This window comes from Nylanderia fulva, unplaced genomic scaffold, assembly GCF_048542155.1.
Source record: "Nylanderia fulva isolate GAGA-0341 unplaced genomic scaffold, ASM4854215v1 Scaffold39, whole genome shotgun sequence".
NCBI lineage: Eukaryota > Metazoa > Arthropoda > Insecta > Hymenoptera > Formicidae > Nylanderia > Nylanderia fulva.
In genome coordinates, this window is record NW_028190466.1 from 467,316 (window position 1) to 489,564 (window position 22,249).

General features: G+C 30.5%; 1 protein-coding gene across 2 annotated transcripts in view; it reads right to left on the reverse strand.

The window, feature by feature from the left end:
- The window catches only part of bdg (sodium-dependent transporter bedraggled), a 93,769-nt gene that overhangs the window by 35,155 nt on the left and 36,365 nt on the right, over positions 1 to 22,249 (reverse strand). For both annotated transcript variants that reach the window (XM_085485696.1, XM_085485695.1), the window contains one exon: positions 19,582 to 20,580. In XM_085485696.1, the coding sequence (XP_085341822.1) occupies positions 19,582 to 20,580 (999 nt within the window). The remainder of the gene's footprint in view (positions 1 to 19,581; positions 20,581 to 22,249) is intronic.

The window sequence follows — 22,249 nt, forward strand, 5'->3', positions numbered from 1 at the left end:
CTCTGTCTCGCTCGTTCACGACGCAATAAACCTATCGGAACGGATTACGACCGATTTAACCCTCTTCTTTCGCATCTCATCCCTGACCCACATTTCGCATCTCTGAGGAATAAATATATCAGCTATCGCGCGCTATTAATAGAGACGGAAATATATTTATGCTTTGAGTAAAATGCCAAGAAAATTGAATTACGTCCGGTTTTTCAGAAAATTCGTTTCAAGAAAAACAGAGAGAGATTTGCATTACTCGTCGTCCTTTGATATTAAATGCGGTTGCCTGATTTTTAATGTTAAAGTATACAGTTTACATGCTATAATATCGACAAATTGAACAGGGAATATGATATTGTTTGTAATTAATGAATCTCGAAATTATTACGATAATTTACCAGCAATTAAAGTATAATATTTTTGCTACAAGATAAATAAATATACATAAGTATTGTATACATTATATATAAGTTTTTATTTTTTTCTCAAATTTCAGATAAATAAAAAATTAAACTTGGATATTCTCCACACAATAAAAAATATTTATTAATATTAAAAAAAAAAATAAAGACTTAATTTTTACCTCTCTCGTTAGAAAAGTGTAACTCCTCAGGGAGGAATATAAAAGTATATGTTTATATAAAAAACCCTTAATTTTCGACAAAGAAATTATCTAAAATTATCTAAAAAAATTATCTAAAATGTTTCGCACTTATTTAGATACATCCTGTATATTTTCTCAAGAGCGCGTTATACGTAATATCTCTTAAATCTGCATATCATAAAAAAGGAACTGCGTGCGAAGACAGACATAAATCAATTTTAACTGTATCTCGCGAGAGAATAAAAAAAGAAATAATGTTTAATCCGATCTGAGCTCCGAAAAGCAAATATTTACAGGTTTAAACAAGTGTGTATATTGAGTAATTTTTTTTTCACCGTGTGTTACATAATCGCAGTGAACTCGCAATGGAGTTTCACGTGCAAATTGTATTGCAAGTTCGCAAGTGGATACGATGGAAGATTGCAGTGCGTAGGATGACCGTAAACCGGAGCCACGCACTCTGATCACCTATATCGGAGGGAAAAAAGGAGGTTGGGAAAAAAGAGAGAAAAAGAAGAGAAAAAAAGCGAAAGAGAGCGATAGAGAGCGAGAAAAAGCGATGGAGAGCTATGGAGAGCGAAAAATAAAGATAGAGAGCGAGAAAGAGGGACGAAAAAATGCACCCACCCGTATTCATGCGAGGCAGGCGAATGCATTTATTATACAGACACGCTCGAGTGCAAAGCGAGTCGGCGCAAAACTCACGGTAGGGTGTTTGATCGGCGAAAAATTCGCCGGCTTCGTAAACACGTATGAATTTTCGCGCTTTTATTATTATTCGGCGAGTTACGTTCACCTCTCGAAGCCTCTCTCGGTTAGTCGCACTTATCCGATAATGCCGACTAATATATATGCTTGTTTTCACGTGAAAAAGAAAAAAAAAGACGCTTTGTATATACATTCACGCGTCATAAACTTGGCAGGATCTTATTAGAATCTCTTAAATATTTTATGACCGCGTCTTTCTCGGCGTTTATCAAACGCTAAATATTTAAAAAATGCGGGATTTTTAAATGTCTTCTTCTAAAATAATGATGAGAAATATCTATTTTTTAAGAGAAATTTTTAATTTTTAATTCAAAAATTCGCACGTCGAAAATTTAATCAACCGCGATTTTCGCACTTTTTTGTTCCTCCTATAATAATATAATATTATAATTCGTTCAAACATTTCATAATTCATATTCCCATTTGAGATTCACGGCGCGTTCACAACAGAACAGACACTCGCGTGTCTGTTATATGTGACAATTATTAACGGCGCATTTATGTACGTGTGCACGATTACGACGAGAGATTAATGCGATGTGTATACATGTATGTATATATGTATGTATCCCGTATGCTCTCGGGACTACAGAATCACGCATGTCGCAAAATTATCTTCTCCAAAAGACTTCGTGGCACGTTTAAAAGATACTGCGATATCCTCTCGCTGATTTGAGTTCACAAGCTATGAATAATAGTGATAGGATTAAGTATCTCGCAAGTAAATTCAAGTTTGTTCACATAATTTCGAATTGTCTGCGTTTATTTAAAAAAACAATACTTTCGAGTAGACTCGAACCTGAACGAAATAAGAACTGTCTATAACTACTTTCAAAAAACAAAAGCAGAATCTTTTATAAGTCATTATGAAAAAAATTATGTTTTGTGTATGTAAATGTGTAGCAATTACACATAAATAGATTTTTTCTTAATTTTATCTTAGAGTTCAAGTACTATTACTTATAAAAAATTTGATTCTCTGCAATAGAGAAAGTGCTATTAAATATTATTAAATACTTACAATAATACTTATATATAAAGTACTTTTAATAGTACTTTTTATCGAAATAGTATACACTCATAGTATTTATAGTACTTAATAGTACTTATAGTACTTTTTTCATAGTACTTATAGTACTTTTTATCGAAATAGTATACACTCATAGTATTTATAGTACTTAATAGTACTTATATTATAAGTATTATTAAGTATTATTAAATACTTATAAAATAATACTTAAAAATACTTTTAATTAAAATAGTATTCATATAGTATTTATATTACTTAATAGTAGGTAATAGTTCTTAATATAGTACTTATAGTATTTAATACTACTTATAAATACTTGATAGTACTTAAAAATACTAATTCGAACCTTGCAGATACTCAAATTCAAATATATATAGTTGTTCTAAATTTGATTAGGGTTTAGCAAGTGTAAAATATGAAATATTTCTTGCAAGTATTATTCGAATCCTAGAAAATGAAGCTTGATTATTTGGATTCAATTCGGGTTTTTAAATACATATATTAAACTTAATCATATTCATCTTAATGAATGAGCTTGTAAAAATAAACATTAAAAAATATTTCAAAGTTATGTAATTAATAATAAATAATAATATATATTAAAAAAGTAATTTACTTTACAATATATATTATATATTTATCAATTTATCAGGTGTTTCGTACGAAAGTTTAATCGCTCGAAATGACATAACTTGTTTTTCAGCACAAAAATGCATTTATACTAGCTTAGATAAATCAATCTGCGAAAAGAGGAAATAGAAATTCTATGGATGTGCGTGGTATATTAAACGAATTCGCCGAATCTTCAAGTTGTCACGTCCGTAAAAGGAAGTCGGATCCGACCATCCTTCCGTCTGGCGTTAAAGGAAAAGGCTCGTGAAACGAGAAGAGATGGTGGCCTCACCCAGCACTTTACCAGAGGTATTAACAAGTTGAAAGAACTCTCCTGGCGAGAGTGAGATAAGCGAAAAAGCATCTAATAAAGACGAGATAAACGAAAAAAAAAATCATCATACGTGACGAGGAAACGTTATCGTACTTATACGTTGGTTTGCATTAGTGTGTTTGCGTTATAGTTATTCTCTTATCGTCTTCCAGAATACGATCGCGTTATTACATCGACGATTAACGTAGGCCGAGGTAGAAAAAAAACGTATTGTAAAAAAAGAAAAATATACATATACATATATATATCTAGATAATCGCGCGCTTTGTTTCACGTCGTTTCTGCGTCGTAAAAACTTTTTTTTCACCATTACACGGGAAAGATGCGGACAATGCTTCGTTGGATTTTATTATTAAGAAATATTCTTTGAAAGATTCCAATTATCTCGAAACACGAAACAGACCCGAGTCATTTTCATAATAACGGACAGACATTATATATAGTATAAGTATGCAAGATACGTCGCTCATTCTTTTTCTGCAGTTGTGAAAAAAAAGGAGTGAATTTTTCGGGTTTCTTTTTTCGTACAATTTTATCCGGGGGAAAAAAGAGACCGGCCGTTTCTAAAGCCATGAAAAGTAACGCTTAAAACTCTTCTTCGGTTGCGCTCTAATTATTAAAGTCGTTATTATGGCTACGCTTTGCTCTCGTGAACTGCAATTGTGTACATATACAGTGCATTTCTCGCAGCCGGCATTGATTAACTAAGTCTGCACAATAGTAAGACTTGAAAAAAAAACTAGAAGAAAGAATGGTTCAAAGTTCCAGAGAATTTTTTTTAAATTAAATTATGCACAGCAGTTGTCTGCGGAATTCACGTTTGAGAATTCATTAATGATACTTTCGAAACTGATGGCGATAATAAAAACGTCAATTCATGAATGAAAAAAATAAATATCATACTAATTATTAATTATTTATAGTTCAACTTGATAAGAGCTATCACGAATTATTTTATTTTCATAATTTTAATATCTATTTAAAAGATAATTTATATTCACGATCCGAAAAATGTAATATGTAATAAATATTCAAAGATCCAGAGATTATTGTATTTCTTTATACATTATTCGTGAATAATGCACCGCAGTCATTTTCAAAATTCATGTCTCAGAATTCGTCGATAAATACTTTCAAAATTGATTGTTCGATGACAAAAGTGGAAGTCGATTCCTAAAAATAAATAAATAAATAAATATCGCAATTACTCATAATAATGAAACTTGATAAAAACTAAACACGAATTATTTTATTTTCATAATCGTTTTCGATAATTTACATTCAATCCGATATAAAAAGTAATCCGGTTCTCTTGCGCTCTCTTTTCCATTCGATTTATTATAATCGAATTATTTTATTATGTTTGATCAATCTAGATAATTTTCTTCAATATAATAATATGATGAAAAAGATTAACAAATAAAACGATTATAATAATTAAAATGATCAAAATGATTAAAATGAATAAAATCAATGATCAAAATGATCGAAACGATTTAAATAAAAATATTCCAGTAATGACTCATAATAATCAAACTTAATGAAAACTAACACGGCTTATTTTATTTTCGTAATTATATATCTTAGCGATAATTTATATCCCTCCCGATACAAAAAGTAATCCGGTTCTCTTGACTCTCTTCTCTTTAAAGTCGCGATCCTTCATTGGTACGTGCATTCAACCCACCTGACCGGTGCATTCTCGGCCGATGATCGGTTCAGCGAACGCTTCTATTCCTGTTTAAACGTTCCCATAGTAACACGAAAACGTCACAAAGCGAGAAAGACGGACCCGTTTGCGTCTTCGAACAATGCGCAACTGTTGTACTTTGATAATTGGTTCGAAACACCGTTGACTAACTGCTAGACCAACGCGGTTGACTGACAGCGAATGCAGCAAATGCACTGCTCGTTCGCGTGTTCTGTCATGCGAGAGGCTGGCAAATTGGCCGCCTTAATGAGATCTGAACACCTGAACTTCGACCTTAAGGGCATGTCGGAACGACGGCCGAACTCCGTTAGGTTAGCGCCACACATATCTAAACATATGCACGTATATAACACATACGCGTAAAAATGTTTTTAATATATAACTTTTTTATTAGACTTGCAATCTCACTTTTAATCGTTTACTAATAATTCTTCATATTATCCTTACCGCGTATACTATATTTCACGCACAGACAAACTGCAGAACTTTTTTATTAAATAAATATTATTACGAACTGACACAAAAAAGCCGATAACAAAACTGTAATTTTTGATTTTTATATAATTTATATATGCAAACATAGCTAGCGCGGTCCGTTTTTATAAGTACTTTAATCGTGGAAAAGGATTTATTGATCAGTATAGTCAATAAAAAGTTATATAAAAAAAACTAAATATTCTCGCATTTGATCGGTAAAAACATCATCCGGCATCCCCTTAAGGGGATCCTAAGCTAACCTAACCTAACAAAAGTTTCATTCCTGGTTTATCGACAAAATGTGAGATTAGATTCAGCTATAAATTTATTTATTGGCTCTGTATAGTTATTCTTAGAATTCATAATTCTGTAAGAAGGATATGTGAGACTATACAGATTGATAAGTCTTTTTCCCATACAAATTAAAGGATTAATATTAACAAAGCGTTCTAATTTTAGATAAAAACAATCCGTATAGCCAATAAATAAATTTATAATTTATCTAACTTCACATTTTGTCGATAAAACAGGACGGAAATCACGGACTTCTTAAGGACGTTTAGGATCACCTTAAGACTTTAACTTCTGTTAGAATAGAAAGAAAGAGAGAGAGTGTAGGTCTTTCTTGAGCAAAGAAAAAATATCAGGGCTAAGGATGAATTTAATCTTAATCATTTGATTATTTTAATCATATTGATTTTATTTGACCATTTTCATTATTTTGATTATATTGATCATTTTGTCATATTTATCATTTGGATCACTTTGACAGTTCACAGTTGAAAAATTAGTGTTTAATTAAACAGATGTCATATATGTTCCAAACAGTCCACAGAAATTTTTGTGTTAATTTGATATAATATGGATATGTTAAATGAAGACACAAATACTGTGTTAATATTTTATTTTAATACAAAATAAATGCAAAATTTGAAAATTTCAAGTAATTTAAAATAAATCTTGTGCAAAATTAACAGTTGTTTTAATAATTTAACATTTAAGTTCAATTAACACAACAGCAATATGTTAAATTAATACATAAACGTGTTAAATATTTAACCTAATACAAAAAACGGAGACCGTTTTTAATAAGAAAACAAATTTTTCTACTATATTTCGATCATTTTGATTATTTTGATCATTTTAATCATTTTCATTCATTTTAGTCATTTTAATCATTTTGATCATTTTGATCACTTTAATCATTATAATCGTTTTATTTATTTATTTTTTAACATTTTATTATTTTATCCTATTAAACAGAATGATATAAATTCATCAAATCTAACAAAATAATGAAAATAATTCATTATAATAATCAAATCAATCAAAACGATCAAAATTACAAATATAATCAAATTAATCAAAGTAATCAAAATAATAAAAATAATAATCAAAACGATCAACATAATGAAGATGGTCATTAAAAACGTTTTATACAAAAATTTTATTGTAAGAACACCTCTATTTAATCACGCATTAATAAGTACAATTTTGAGTAAATAATTTTTTTTTTTTTTTCAAAGATTTAAAAAACTATTATATTTATTTAAAAATTATTTTCTTAAAATATTTGTTGTTTAAATAGAGATTTTTACTATAAAATTTTTTTGTAGAAAACCTTTTTTTATATCTTAAATAATTTTCGATATATCGAGAAAAGCAAAAAGCCTTTATATTAGCCTTTATGAGAGTGGTTTCATCCCTTAAAATCGTGGATCGCGTTTTTGGATCGCAACTAAATTTCTAAAATCTATTTAGTCTCCCAACACACGTGTGTGAACTTTCATCATAATTAGAATTTTCGGGTTTGCGAGGTTTCTTTGAGCCAAAATTCATCACTCCATACCACCGTATATTCTCTCTCTGTTCACATAGGAACAGAAATATGGAAATTATTCCTGCGAGAACCGCTACGTCGTGATTTCGTCGCGAGGAATTTTACGCCAAGTATCACCGCGGTAATTAAAATTCATCGAGACAAACTCGCAGGAGAGACTTACTTAACGAGCCGGATAATTCGCTCGGAGGGAGATTGGCGCGCTAATGAAATTGTCTTCTCGAGAATGGATTCTCTCGCGACGTAGAATATTCGAATATCATTCGAAACGCGTCAGTCGGAATGATACATCAGCTTCCCCTTTGTTGGAAATATCACATTCGTCGTAAATACTACTTCATCGTCACACGTATGACGAGCAGAAGATATTCTGATCTGGTTTTATCGCATCTTAAACAACTACCTGAGCAAGATTTGCTCGAATATTTTTTCTGCTCAGTCATATCGATGATTCACGTCCTCTTTGCGTCACTCGCGACGAAAAAAAATATTAAATACAAAAATGTGTGTAAAATGTAAAAAAATTTTAAATAATAATTTTAAGATAAAATATATAATATATTTATTATATATAATAAATATTATATAACAATATATATATATAATATATTTATTATATAATAATACATATAATTTATTTATTTATTATGTAATAATAAAAAAATATATATTTATATATATTTAATTATATTTTTTGTACAATTTAACGTGTAATTTCTTTGTAAATTTCAACGTTGTCTCTTTTATGTATACAAAGTCATGTAGCGATGGTTATATCGATTTCCAGTCAATATCGTGTTGGGAACTGAAAAAAACCTTAGATACACAGTTCGTGCGACTCTTACAAAGTGAAATCCACCTAAGATCGAAAAAAAATTCAAAAAATTGTACTTGTACAGGGGGGAAAGTTTCTAGAAAAAGGAGAGGCAAAATTGTCATCTCCCGATAGCAAAACCGGTTGGTCTCCATCGAGTTGGCTGTCTCAGAATGATTCACATTTCCACAGATGCTTGGTCGCATCTTCAAAGCTACTCAGGCAGCTCGAAAATCTACGAAAAGCGAAAGTTTTGCAGAAACGAAAAATCTTTCGAGCACAAAGAGTCTCTCGAGAAGAATCCACTTGGAAAATTAATTATGAAAAACGCGAATAAATAATCAAATTCGAGATATAAAATGGCAACTAAGAGCCACCTACAGTAAATAAAGACATGTATGTGTATATTTTATTGTAAATAAAAAATTATTATAAATCTGCATCGAAATAAGTAATCTACGTTTTTCCTTTTTTGAAGCATCTTTAGCGTAATTAAAAAGTAATTTCAAACGTAGATTATGTAGATAAATAAAAAAATAAAACTGCAACGCAATCAAACAAATAAAAATTTTTATTTAAATTAATTTAAGTTAATTTTATTTTAATTCAACTTTATTTTGTTTTAATTTAAATTAATAAATTTAAAAAATAATTGTTAATATAAAATAAATAAATAAATGCGCGTGCAATTTTACATAGTGTATTTATCACAAGTATACTTTAAAATTTGCACTTTTTTACATAATTATATTTCTTAAATGTGTATAATCAAAAACATTTTTTTATTAATAAATATTTTGTAAAATGTCAAACGTCACTTTTACTCGTTATTTTTAAACAATTGAAACGTTCTAAAAGCTAAGCTCTTAAATTATCGCTAAAGAAAGAAAAAGAGAGAAAAATAACAAATTCTTGTTAAAACAACGCCTGTAATTTTTCAAAGATCGTCATGTATTTTTACACTAAACGTAACATCTGGTCGCGCATTCATCCGAAAAATCACCTGTTTTCGCGACAGGTGAAGAATATGAAATACACCGGATATACGCCTTACATACGCATGATACGATACTTACATAGACGTGAAAAATTGCGATAGCGTAACAGGTGCGACAAGAGACTTTTCGTATAAAAATTTAAATATGGAATGATTACACACTATGAGAAAATCAATTCAACTTTCGCTGTAATAAAGTGATCTTCGTAATTTTAAATATTTTGACATATAACTTAAAATGATGAGGAAGAGAAAATGACAAATATTAAAAAAAAATATTTTTAATTATATATAAATTTTAATTATTTAATTTTAAATTATTAAATTTAAAAAATTTTTAAATTAAAAAAATGTCCAGGATTCACATCGGTGCACTTTTTATGTTAGAATTTTTTATTTAATATACACATACGCTCGTTAAAGGAAGCAAAATCTCTCTCTAGAATTTCTAGAAATATTTTATTTATTTATATATATATATATATATATATATATATATAATTTTGGAATTTTCCGATATTAATAGTAGTGATAAGGAAAAATCGTTAGGGTTAGCAAGTAGATTATAGGGTATACTCTCGCAGTCACCGTTATAAGTGCCTACCTGTCCTGGGGAGGGACCCACCTGAATAATGGCAGCCAACGCGCGGCTTCGCCTGAGAAATAATCAATAAGAACAAACAAGTCGGCACGAGGGGATTGTATGCGAATAAACCGACCTGATATAATCGTTGGTCGGCCTTTCGTGATACGAACTACGGAATTTCCTTTGCAATCGCGCGTTTATACTTGGAAACGTGTGTGACCGCCATTCCGAAAAAAAGAGAGAAAGATATGTCGATTTTTTCTAAATAAAATTTAATTTTCCCGCAATATATAAAATTTAATTCATCAGTTAGTATCACAAATTGATATTTTCAGGAGATTACTTATTTAACAATATTTAATATTTATTATAATTTAAATTTAAAATATTTTAATATATTTAAATTTATAAAATTTGAAATAAATTTTAAGATATTTAATAAGCACTTTTGTAATTAATTGTGAAAAAGATTTTTAACCAATGGGAAAATATTTGAAACGAAAAAGATTTTTATATTGCAAAGACACACGTGAAATAAATTACAAACTTCTTAGAAATAAATTCGACATCAATTCTATATATTCTTCTAATAAGTTAAAAAATTAAAAAAGAATAAAACTTTTATATTTTTCAAATTTAAAAGAACACGGCCATAAGTAATTTCTCATAAAAGATACGAAGATATTACGTAAAAAAATTATATCCGAACGAAAACATTAGCTTCATAAAAGTATCACGTGAATATATACGTATCTTAAATTATTTAATCACGGCGTATCTTTATTTGCTAAGGAAACGATTGTTAAAGATAATTTGAAGCGGCGAAGTGCTAAAAAGATCTGTGCGCGACTATAATAGGCGAATTAATACGATAAAACTTTAAAATTGCCTCGAAATCGTCTCAAGATCAACAAGTCATGACTCGTAAATGGAGTTAAACCTCGAAAATAAATTCTAGTTCCAGAAGTGAAGCTATTTCTGGCGCTATATACGCCTGTACTTGAAAGACAAAGGACGCTTGAAAGTGGAACTGAACTGGACCGTGTAATAAGATGAAGAATCTACGACTTGGCACAAAAGCAACAAAAATGCTGGAACGAGATATCAGGGTGAAAGTAGGAGATTTTCATCTCGATTCGATTTGTGCTCGACGAAAATGAGATCTTTTATTTCGGGTCACTGCCAAATTTCAAGAACTTTATATTCTCTCTTTCTCTCTTTTATGTCTTCGCCCTCTAATCTTTCACTAAAAACTTGAGATTTCTCTTTAAAAAGACAATACTAATTTTTATATCAATATATGACTGCTATTAGAGAAAATTTCATTTCCCGTTGCATTCATTGAAATTTTTTTCAAACGTTTGATAACCTTTAAATTATGATGTTATATAAAATGTGAATTATTAAAAATATGAAATAATTATATACACAAAAAAAAATAAATATTATTAATTTTACATATAAAAAATATAAGTCAATAATCACACATATTAATATTCCCTTCTTTAAACAATTTTTCAAAATTTTGATAATCTTTAATTACGATTTTATATGATATACAATTAAAAATATATGAAATAATTAGATACAAAAAATATATATGTTATTAATTTTGCACTATTTGTATAATGCAAGTTAATATAATTAGATATTGAGATATTCTCTTTGAAACAATTTTTCTTGTTACATAATTTTAAAAAAATATCGAGTGTGAAATAATTATTTAGTAACTATCGCAACGTCGATTTTTAGTTTCAGTAAAAGAAAATCCGCATTTTAAAGAGAGTTCAATGTTTCGAAAGATAAGATACCCGAGGTGAAAAAAATGCACATATATACATAAATCAAAATTAGTGAGTCTTGGATTATCGAGGTGAGTCACGTTTGAATTTACGAGCTTGCCTCGATGCGCGCAAAAAGGCGAGCGTTTGCCGCCGTTTACGTTGACACGACACACAACCTCGTCGAGAGATCGATAGGACCACCGAGAAGAGGTGAAGGCGGGAAAAGCAAGTATGCACAAAGAATTAAGTGCATTGACCGTATATATACCGCGGTGCAACGTGCCGCTTCATTCTCGCGAATGAATGACGTCACTCGACTCGAGCGTAGAGAAATTTTTTACTCGAATTACACGAGTCACAAACTACTTCAAAAATATTAAGATTCTGTCTTCTTTTAAAAGACAACTCAATTTTTCATCGTAAAATTTATAGCGACGAAGGGAGAAGTTTTTCCCGATCAGCTGATCGGTATGTCAGAACTGTCAAACGTCAAACGTCAAACGTCAACGACGCGAAGAGAACAAAGAATCGCGCGCTCTCTTTTTCTCTTTCGCTCTTCTCTCAGTCTGATAAGTTCACTCATCTCGACGATTATGGAACACACGCCGACGCAGCGACTATAAACATCAGTATGTACCGTTAAGGTAACTTGCATGAGAGGGGCAGTGCACATGGCCGTCGGTCGACGCGGTATACACACTCCCGTAGCAACTAACTGACCCAAATACGAATCGCCCATTGTCGAAGAATCCGAGCAATTACGAAAGAACGCGTTGTTAACATATGTAATTGTGTGTCGTGACGAGATTTCTCATCAACGCCTTTTCGTTTCATGCGATAATCTGAAGAGAGCTAATGTACTCTCTCTCTTCCTCTTTAATACCGAGTAGTATTTATATATTTTTCTACAAAGAACTTTGAAAAAAAAATATTTACGCAATAGTTAAATAATTTAAAAAATATTTAAAAAATTTTACAAATTGTGCGATTTAAATACTGCGAAAAAATTATTAAATTAATAAATAAATATTTATTTCAATACTGTCTAATAAATAATTTATTTGGAACAAATAAATATTTATCTGTTTTGAGAAGGATTTTCTTATACCAAATAAATATTTTTCACATTAAATTAATATTATTACTTTCAAATAAATAATTTATTAAACAATATTGAAATAAATATTTATTCGAATTCAATAAATTCTTTTTCAGTAAAGAAATATATAAATCAATTAAAAAATATTCTAATTATAAAATATTCTAACAGGTTAAAATAGATCATAGTCTCTTGGAACATTTCGTTTATTAAGATATTTTATTTCATAATTTTCAGAGAAAGAGAAAGATAAACATCGCTCTTCAGCTAATTAAATTCATTCTTTATCAAACATCCTTTAAGATAGGTGTCTCTCCAATAACACACGATTATTATTAGAAGGGATTGAGCATCTTAAAAGTAGATTAGAAACTGATTAAATGGTTTCAAATTCTCTGGAAATATCTCGAAAAATAAAAGCAGTATTTTTTATCTTGAAGTTCGAATTTTATTTGTAAAAAATTCGATTCTTTACGATAGAGAGTACTATCAAATATTATTAAGTACTTATAATAGTACTTAACAGTACTTTTATAAGTACTGTTAATACTTGTAAGTACTTATAAGTATTTAATAGTACTTATAAAAGTACTTTTTTCGAAATAATACTTATAAGTACTATTTATTCAAAATAGTATTTATAAATACTATTTCGAATTTTGCAAGTACTTAATCTAAAATTCAAGTATATTAGTTTTAAATTCAATTACTTCTCAAGCACAAAATACATTAAATATTATTTCTCACGAGTATTATTTGAACTGTAGAAAATAAAACTTAATAATTGGATTTTTAAGACACATTGAACTTGAACTTTAAAAAATCCTTATAGCAGATATCAAAAAGTAAAACTTTGCACGCGTAGTGTCAATTAGAAAGTCACTTTCTAATTGTTCGCCGATAATCAAATTCATCGCGAATAGATTCGTCCCAAATAGGACGGATTAGGTATTATAATATCGCATGCGGGAGAGCGCAAATTTTTTTATCGCGCACAAATTGCGGCGCGCCTTAAATTGCGGCATTAAACGAAGGAGAGCGTAGGTGGGTCGACGATGGCGACGTTTCGACGATCGTCTCTATTGGACTTTCTCAGCAAGAAGAAAGAGAAGCAACCTAGACGGGAGCGAGAAAGGCGAAATAATCGCAACCTCTCCGAGGAAACGGCGCTTTTGTACGGTTCATTGACAGGAAAGCCTCGGATTTCGAGCCTCGAGATCGGGATCAACCCGCGTTTTATTATTACGCGAATCACGCGCCGCGCAGATGACTACCCGAGGTCCTGTTAATCCTATTCAACGTGTATCCGCGGCATATGTTGATATCGGTACATTCAGAGTCAATTTATTCGGCCTCAAAGAATCTGCGAGGTGTGAGGGATTTTGAAACGTCTTTTAAAACGCGCATTTTTTCCCAGAAATATTTATAAATATTTATTATATTAATAATATGTATAAATTCCTACATAGATAAATACACTGGGTGAAATATTCAGCTGCCTAGACACAAATTACATTTCTCAAAAATAATTTTTTTACACTAATCGATTCCTCTCATTATTTTGTGCTTAAAAGTATTGATGCAAGAACATCGAAAAATGATATATTATGAGATATTTTATAGTATATGTAAAATATTTAAAATATCTCGCAAACTATATATTCACTTTTTAACTATTCTACCTCTATAACATTTTATACCGAATATTGTGAGGAATCGATCTATATAAAAAATTAAGATAACTCCATTTAAAAAATTAGATTGATTTAAATGACTTTAAAACATATCAGGACACTTTTAAAGATCACGATATTATATATGTCAAAATCCCTCAAAATTCTATATAACATTTGCCTGATATTCTTTTTTTAAAATTTCATGATTTCCAAATATTTGTCTGTCAAGTTCAAAATGAATTACTTATATATATGTATAACATTATTATATTAATAGACACATTAATTACGAAGAAAAGAACAAGATGTAATTATTAGATAAGCAAGAAATATACATGCTTCAAAGTTTACTTCATTCAATTTTTCTCAGCTTATTATTAATATAATATTATAATTAAATTACAACAATAAGGTATGATATTATAATTATTATAACATAAATATAATAATTATTAAATTATCATGCTAATAAAAATATGTATATTAATAATAATATTTATTTTTTATACATACATATATAATATATATATATATATATATATATATATATATATATACATAGTATATAATATAAATAAAATTATTAATATATTATATGTATATATTTTACTAATATTTTTTAATATTATTTTTCAATATTATACATTATATTAATAAAAATTCGTATTATTTATTATCGAGCGATTTATAAGTCTCTACACGTCTTTTCAAAGATGTGCGATCATTCTCACACGCGACACGGATGCCTCGTTAGTCTCTCTCTCTCTCTCTCTCGTATCCTTATTATTAATTAATTCATTCATAACAGGCGTGTCCAAATAAAAATAGGAAGAGCAACGACAAACACCTCGCGTATCTTCGTTATGAGAGTTGCTGCTGCTTTGCCTTCTCACGCTGTGCATGGAAAATCGAGGTAAATCGCCGCTCCTTCCGTCATCCCCGAGAGAGAGATTTTATATTCGGTACAGGAGAGCGGAGAATTGCGCAACAAGTTACACGGTTCATCGACGGCGAAACGATCTCCGAAGATCGTCGACCCTCCAACAAAATATATATCCTCGATCTCGCCCGACTCCGATTCGATATCTCGGTCACTCGAAGATGCTAAATTTAACTCCTGCATTTATATCCTGAATATATATATATATATATTAATATATTAATAAACATATTAATTTATTAATATATATTTAATAATATATTAATATATCTATTAATATATATTATAATAAATATATATGAATAGATTAATATATTAATATATATATGGTATATATATATATATATATATATATATAATATATATATAAATTTATTAATATATATTTATTAATAATTCTAAGATATCTAAAAATAATTATGAGATATGTATATATGTATATATATATATATATATATATATATATATATATATATATCGCTCGATAATAAATAATACGAACTTTTATTAATATAATTTATAATATTAAAAAATAATAAAAATAAAATCTCGACGGCAATCGGAGCCTATGCGGATGACATGCACAAAATTAATAAATTAAAATGAGATCTCAAGTCAAACTCATTTGACACAGTCGTTTGAGTGATGTGTCACGTGTAGCATCGTCTTCTCTCTGTTTTTGCTGTCGGGTGTTGGTAAGGGAGTCACTGCTCCGCTTCCTTCCTGACGATGGTCACCGTTAAGGAGACACTCCGACGGCCGGACGGTTTGAATAGGGAGGAGAATGATATTTAATTTATTTGCGGATTCTACTGAAGAAGACCCGAAGTGGGTCGAAACGTTTAGAATTTAATAAATGAGTTTGACTTGAGATCTCATTTTAATTTATTAATTTTGTGCATGTCATCCGCATAGGCTCCGATTGCCGTCGAGATTTTATTTTTATTGTAACACAATAATTCGAGCCGAGATTAATAGTTTTTTTTTATATTAAAAAATAATATTAAAAAATATTAGTAAAATATATACATATAATATATTAATAATTTTATTTATATTATATACTATGTATATATATATACATATATATATGTATATATATATTTTATATATGTATAAAAATATATATATATATATATATCTATTTTTAGATTATATACATATATCGAAAATACATATATATCTTCAAACATAAAATCGGTTCTCTTATCTCTTAAGTCGGGCACTTAAAATATCAAACTATTATGTGTGTCTGAAAATATCGAATTTTCATCACGCGACTGTTTGCAAATCGAGATATATTTCGTTCAAGGACGACGATTACGTCCACAGGAGGAGAAAGACCTTTAATTGAGGCGAGGTGTCACAAATCGAAAAATACTTGGAAGATTGATGGCGAATTAAATTTTTTTCGTCGCTATAAATTTGCCGTCTATCTCGATCAATTATTTCGCCTTTTTAATGATCGGCGTTTAAAGAGAGAGTCTGCCGCGGAAAAATAAATAATAATAGAGACTCCTCATCTCAAGATTTTTTATTTCAGAATACTTATCATCAAATTGTAAACTCGTTAAGTTTTTAGCTAGCAAAAATGAGTCACGACTTACAGTTAACTTCGAGCAACAGATAAATTTATCATCGGACACATATTAGTTCCATGTGGTTTACCGGATTAATTTACCGGAATAATTAAAAAATTATTTACATAATTATATAGATATAAATGTATACTAACTGTATAATTATATAGATAAATATATATAATAATTATATAATTAATTATTATAATAATTATATAAGTATTGTATATAAATATATATAATAATTATATAATTAGTTTATAATTATATAATTTTATATAATTAATTACTTTGACTTAATTAAAAAAAAACCAACCAGTTAGGCACATGTGATATTTTCCGAAGACTGATAATCTGTAATATTCTTTCGATTATTTAACATTTAATTATGCGAGACATTAAAAAGAACAAATTAATATTGGCAATATATGTGTGATAATATGATCGAACATTTCCAATAAAACGGAATGTATTGTCCTGACATATTGTCGACAGGCGTGTCCTGCAGCTGATATCTACGACAACAACATCCGTGACGCGTGTCAAGGTCCCTTCGTACAGAAAATATGGGATAAAAGAGAGAGACGAACTCATCTCTATATAAAAACATTGTTTTTATACACATTTCCATTTCGCGCGTTAACCTTAATCCTTTATATCAATATTTTTCATATCTAGTGACGAAATAAATTATATACACAAATATTTTTTCCTTTCTGCATACCTCAAATATTCGATCAATTATTCTTCATTAAATATTAGATGAAATCATTTTTTATAAATGTAACAAAAAGTATTTATAATATTTAACAAATAACGAAACATAACGATGCCGAGCGATAGCGCTGCAAAAGCATCGAAACCGGAAAAGCATAAAAAAATTGCGAAGAATTCAAGTAAATGTACAGAGAGAAAAAGTGAATAAAACGAGAAATCACTCGACTATAAAGATCGATTTTTGTCATATTAAAAAATGACATTGAAATCATCGCACACGTGTATATACTTTTAACTATATACGATATTTCGTAATAATTATTCACTCGTTACTTTTTCAACACATTACATAAGAAATATTCAAGAGTTGAGTAGTTTAATTAAAAAAATCTTGATTTAAGCTTTGATATTCATATCGATAATATTCAGCAGCTCGTTCTTTCCGAAAATTAGGCATTTCAATCTATTTTTGCATATACGTATTTTCGGTTTAATAAAAACATATTTTTGAAATTTGTTAAATATTTCAGAAGCATATTCTCTCTACAAAAATAGTTACATGATGTATTTATATTGTTCAGAGTGTCCCGTAAAATGTGAGACTCACTTTAGTAATGGATTTAACACTTAAGAAAAGTTTAAAAATATACATTTGATTTTTTATATCTGATATTTTCTAATTTTTTCTAAATAAAATTGTTAAAAATTTTCTATAATATAAAACACATTTTGTTACCGAAATATTCTGCCAGAAAAAGGAACAAAATTTCTAGCAAATCCGAGAAACATCTGGAAAATCTGACAGTACAAGAAGCTCAACACGTTTATAAAGCACACAAGATCAGACGCAAGATAATAATTTCAAATATATTTTTTGTAAATATCGATCGCTAAAATTTAAAACTCGTTATAACTCATCGGAAGCGAGGTCAGATCATGTTTATTCAAACTTTGTTTTCATTCCTTTTAAATCGGTTCCTGAAAGTGAATCTCACATATCACAACACATCCGTATACTGTTTACTAATATACATTGCATTTTTATATCCTTTTTTTCTCTAACAATAAGAAATATCTAACCAGCTTTTTATTTCCCAAAAAATTATTTATCATACATTGAAAAAAATTTGTTAACTTGACTAAACCTTTCAACTAAATCGCTATTTTATTAATTGAACATATATTAGTATCTAACAATAAGTCAAATATACGTTTTGTTAGATTTAATATGTTATATTTAATTTAAATATTTTTATATGTTCAATTAACAAAATAATATTTAAAAGGTTTACAGTGTAAAAATATTTCCCTACAATCTTTCTTTCTCCTTTCAAAATTATTTTCTTGATAAATTAATTAAATAATTTTTTTTTTAAATCACACATCCGTATTTATTGTTTACTAATAAATTAACATTGTTGCAATTTTGTATCTTTTCTTTCTCTATCAATAAGAAATATTTGCGTCCAGTTTTTTCTTCCCAGCAAAATTCTCTATCATAATAAATATTTTCCTACATCCTCCTCTAGTTTTATTAATCTCAAAATCCATTTTCTTCATAAATTAATTAAATAAAAATTTTTAAAGGAATCACACATCCGTATAATGTTTATTAACATACATTGATGCAATTTGTATCTTTTCTTTCTCTAACAATAAGAAAAATATCTGTCCAGTTTTTTATTCCCAGCACAAAATTCTCTATCATATAAATATTTTCCTAGATGCTACTCTATATCTTTTCGAATCTCAAAATCCGAAATCATTTTCTTGACAAATAAAAGATTTTTTAAAAATCACATCCGTATATTGTTTACTAAAATATATAAACATCATTGTAATTTTTGTATCCTTTCTTTCTCCAATAAAAAAAAAGCATCTAACTTCTTTTTATTCCCGGCAAAATTCTCTACCATCAAAAAATATCTACCTACACTTTCCTTTATCCTCTTAAAATTCGGATTAAAATTATTTTCCCAACACAAATTAATAAAATAAAAATAATTAAATCATACACTGACCTTCTCGAAGTGGCACGTTGCGGAGTGGTCGCCGTGCTGGATGCCGGACTGCTGGAAGCTGCGCCGAACGAACTGGAGCAGGTCGTGTTCCCGGTGACGTCACTAGACCCCGTGGTTGTGGAACCAAGACTGCCCTGCCTCGAGGAGGCCGCCTCCCGGTGTCTGGCGCCCCGCGACCTCCCAGTAAATTGCCGACCGGTTCGACGCGGCGTCGCCGCCGCCGCGTTGACCCCGGTGACCCCGGCGGCATTCCTCGCGGGCGCGCTCGAGGGTCGCAACAGGGTGCCGGAAGTGCCGCCGTTAGTCTGCGCCGCAAGGATCTCCGGCGCGATCAGCGCGATGTCTGGCAGCGAATTCGGCGCCGAGACGGCCGCGGCGCGCCGATTCGCCAGCTGATCACGCTGCGCGCCGCCACCCTCGGGCAGCCGCAGGTGACGTAGGCGCCGCATGGATGCGCGCATCCACGAGTTCGCGGTGGCGGCGATGGAGGTGGTGCCGACGGAGGTGGCGGTGCTCGTGGTCCCGCGATTTCCGCGATCGACCGCCTCGTTCGTAGCGTTGCACCGCACGGCTTCCTCGTCGTCCTCGTCATTGTTATTATTGTTGTTGTTGTTGTTATTATTATTATTATTACGGTACCGGCGACTGCGTGGACAGCTACTGCGACGACCAACGTTGCTGTTGTTGTTATTATTTTGACGGTCCTGGAGAAGCGCGCCACCGGGGGATGCCCACCGCGAGCCGGTGACTGCTAGGGACTTCCCCGTCGCGGTGACGGACATCGCGGCACTGCGGGTTGCCGCCGTCTCGCGACGTTCGCAGATGCGCCTGCGTTCCTCGCTGACGGCAGGAGAGGGATTCCCCACTTCCTCGCCGGCGGCGAGAGGCTCCGCCGCGGCTCGCAAACACTCCACTTCCTCGAGCCAGGACCAATCCACTTCAGAACCTTCGGAGCAGCCCTCGACGCTGCCGGTCGTCGATTCCGCTTCCGGCAACTGTCTGTGAATGTGGAGAAAAAAAATGCGGGCTTAATCTTGGCCGGGTTTGCACAATGCGGGTCTGCGCTCCGACCGGAACGCGTGGAGAGAGCGTTTCCTTTTTTTTTTTTTTTTTACTGATAATATGAATAATGCAAAATATGCAAATGTGCATTCTCCTTAGCGGAATATGGAATAATTGAATCGCATTAATCAGCCGCGTGTGTGTTTGCAAAAGCTTATATATTTGAAACAACATAAGGTTGCTTGATGTCATATGTGTAACGTGTAATGTGAGAAGAATTAATATTTACAGAGACTTTCATTTTTATCTCTGATTATTCGTTAATAATAGTAATAATAATAATTACAATAATAATAATAATAGTAATAATAATAATATTAATAATAGTAGTAATAATAATAATAATAATAATAATAATAATAATAATAGTAATAATAATAATAACAATAATAATAATAATAGTTTCCGACTCTAAATTTCTGGCACAAGTGATTTCATTCTACTTGAAAAATTTCGTAACTTCTCATCATTCACGAACTCTTTCAATTTTTTTTCTATTTCCACGAAAGCAACAGGTTCCCCTTCTCCGATCTTGAAAAGTATCCGGCCGGGCGTTTGACGGGTCAATGACCCCGACCTCCGTCGCACTCTCCTGACTTTACGCATCTCTCTTTTCTCCTAGGCTAGATGGAAAGCCGCGATAAATGGTAATAAATAACAGTTAAGAGGATCCTAAACGTTAGAACACAAAAAAATTTTAATTTATTTAACAAAATTTTTTTTTGTCTTTTAACATAAAATCGGTAGGTTCGCGCTTTCTTTCTATATATGAATTTTAATCGTGGAAAAGCATTTCTTATTCTATTCGACCAATAAAAAGAAAAGAGTGCGCAAAAATAATGTTCAAAAAAATAGAATAATAAATGTTTTTTCCAACGAAAACATTTTTTTAAATTAATAAATTAAAATTCCTCTAAGGGAATGCTCACTGTATCTGTTTTATTGATAAATATTATTTTTATTTAACTATTTATTGGCTATATAAAATGAAAAATCCTTTACTAGAATTAAAGTATTTATAAAAACAAATCTGGGTTATTATATTATAAAAAAACAAGAAAGCTAAATAATTTCAGATTTTTTATCAGTCTTTAGGTCAACCTAATCTAAACGATAAGAAAACTGTAATAGTAATTGATATTATAAAAGGCCTAAAACGAGCGGTATTCATAAAATATTATAAACATTTATTATTAATTACAATCGTTTTGAACATTAACTGATGTCTTCTTCAGTGTATAATTAGGTACATTACATTAGATGCAAACAATTGACCGTTGTATTCGATTGCATATTTTGTCAATAAAATCTTAATCGACAGTTTACCAGCAGTCCGTATAGCAACATAAAAAATAGTTTCCAACTTTACAACAATCTTTCCAATTTTAAGTTTGACAAGAATTATGTGTTAATCTCATTAGATGTCATCTCTATGTTTACTAATGTGCCTATTGACCTGACGCTTACAGGTTTAAGTAATAGATGGTCATATATAGAAAAAAATATAGACATTACGAAAAAAGATTTTATGTGTATTGTTGAATTCATACTCACGTCTACGTATTTTAACTTTAACAACATAATTTATAAACAAACACACGGAACA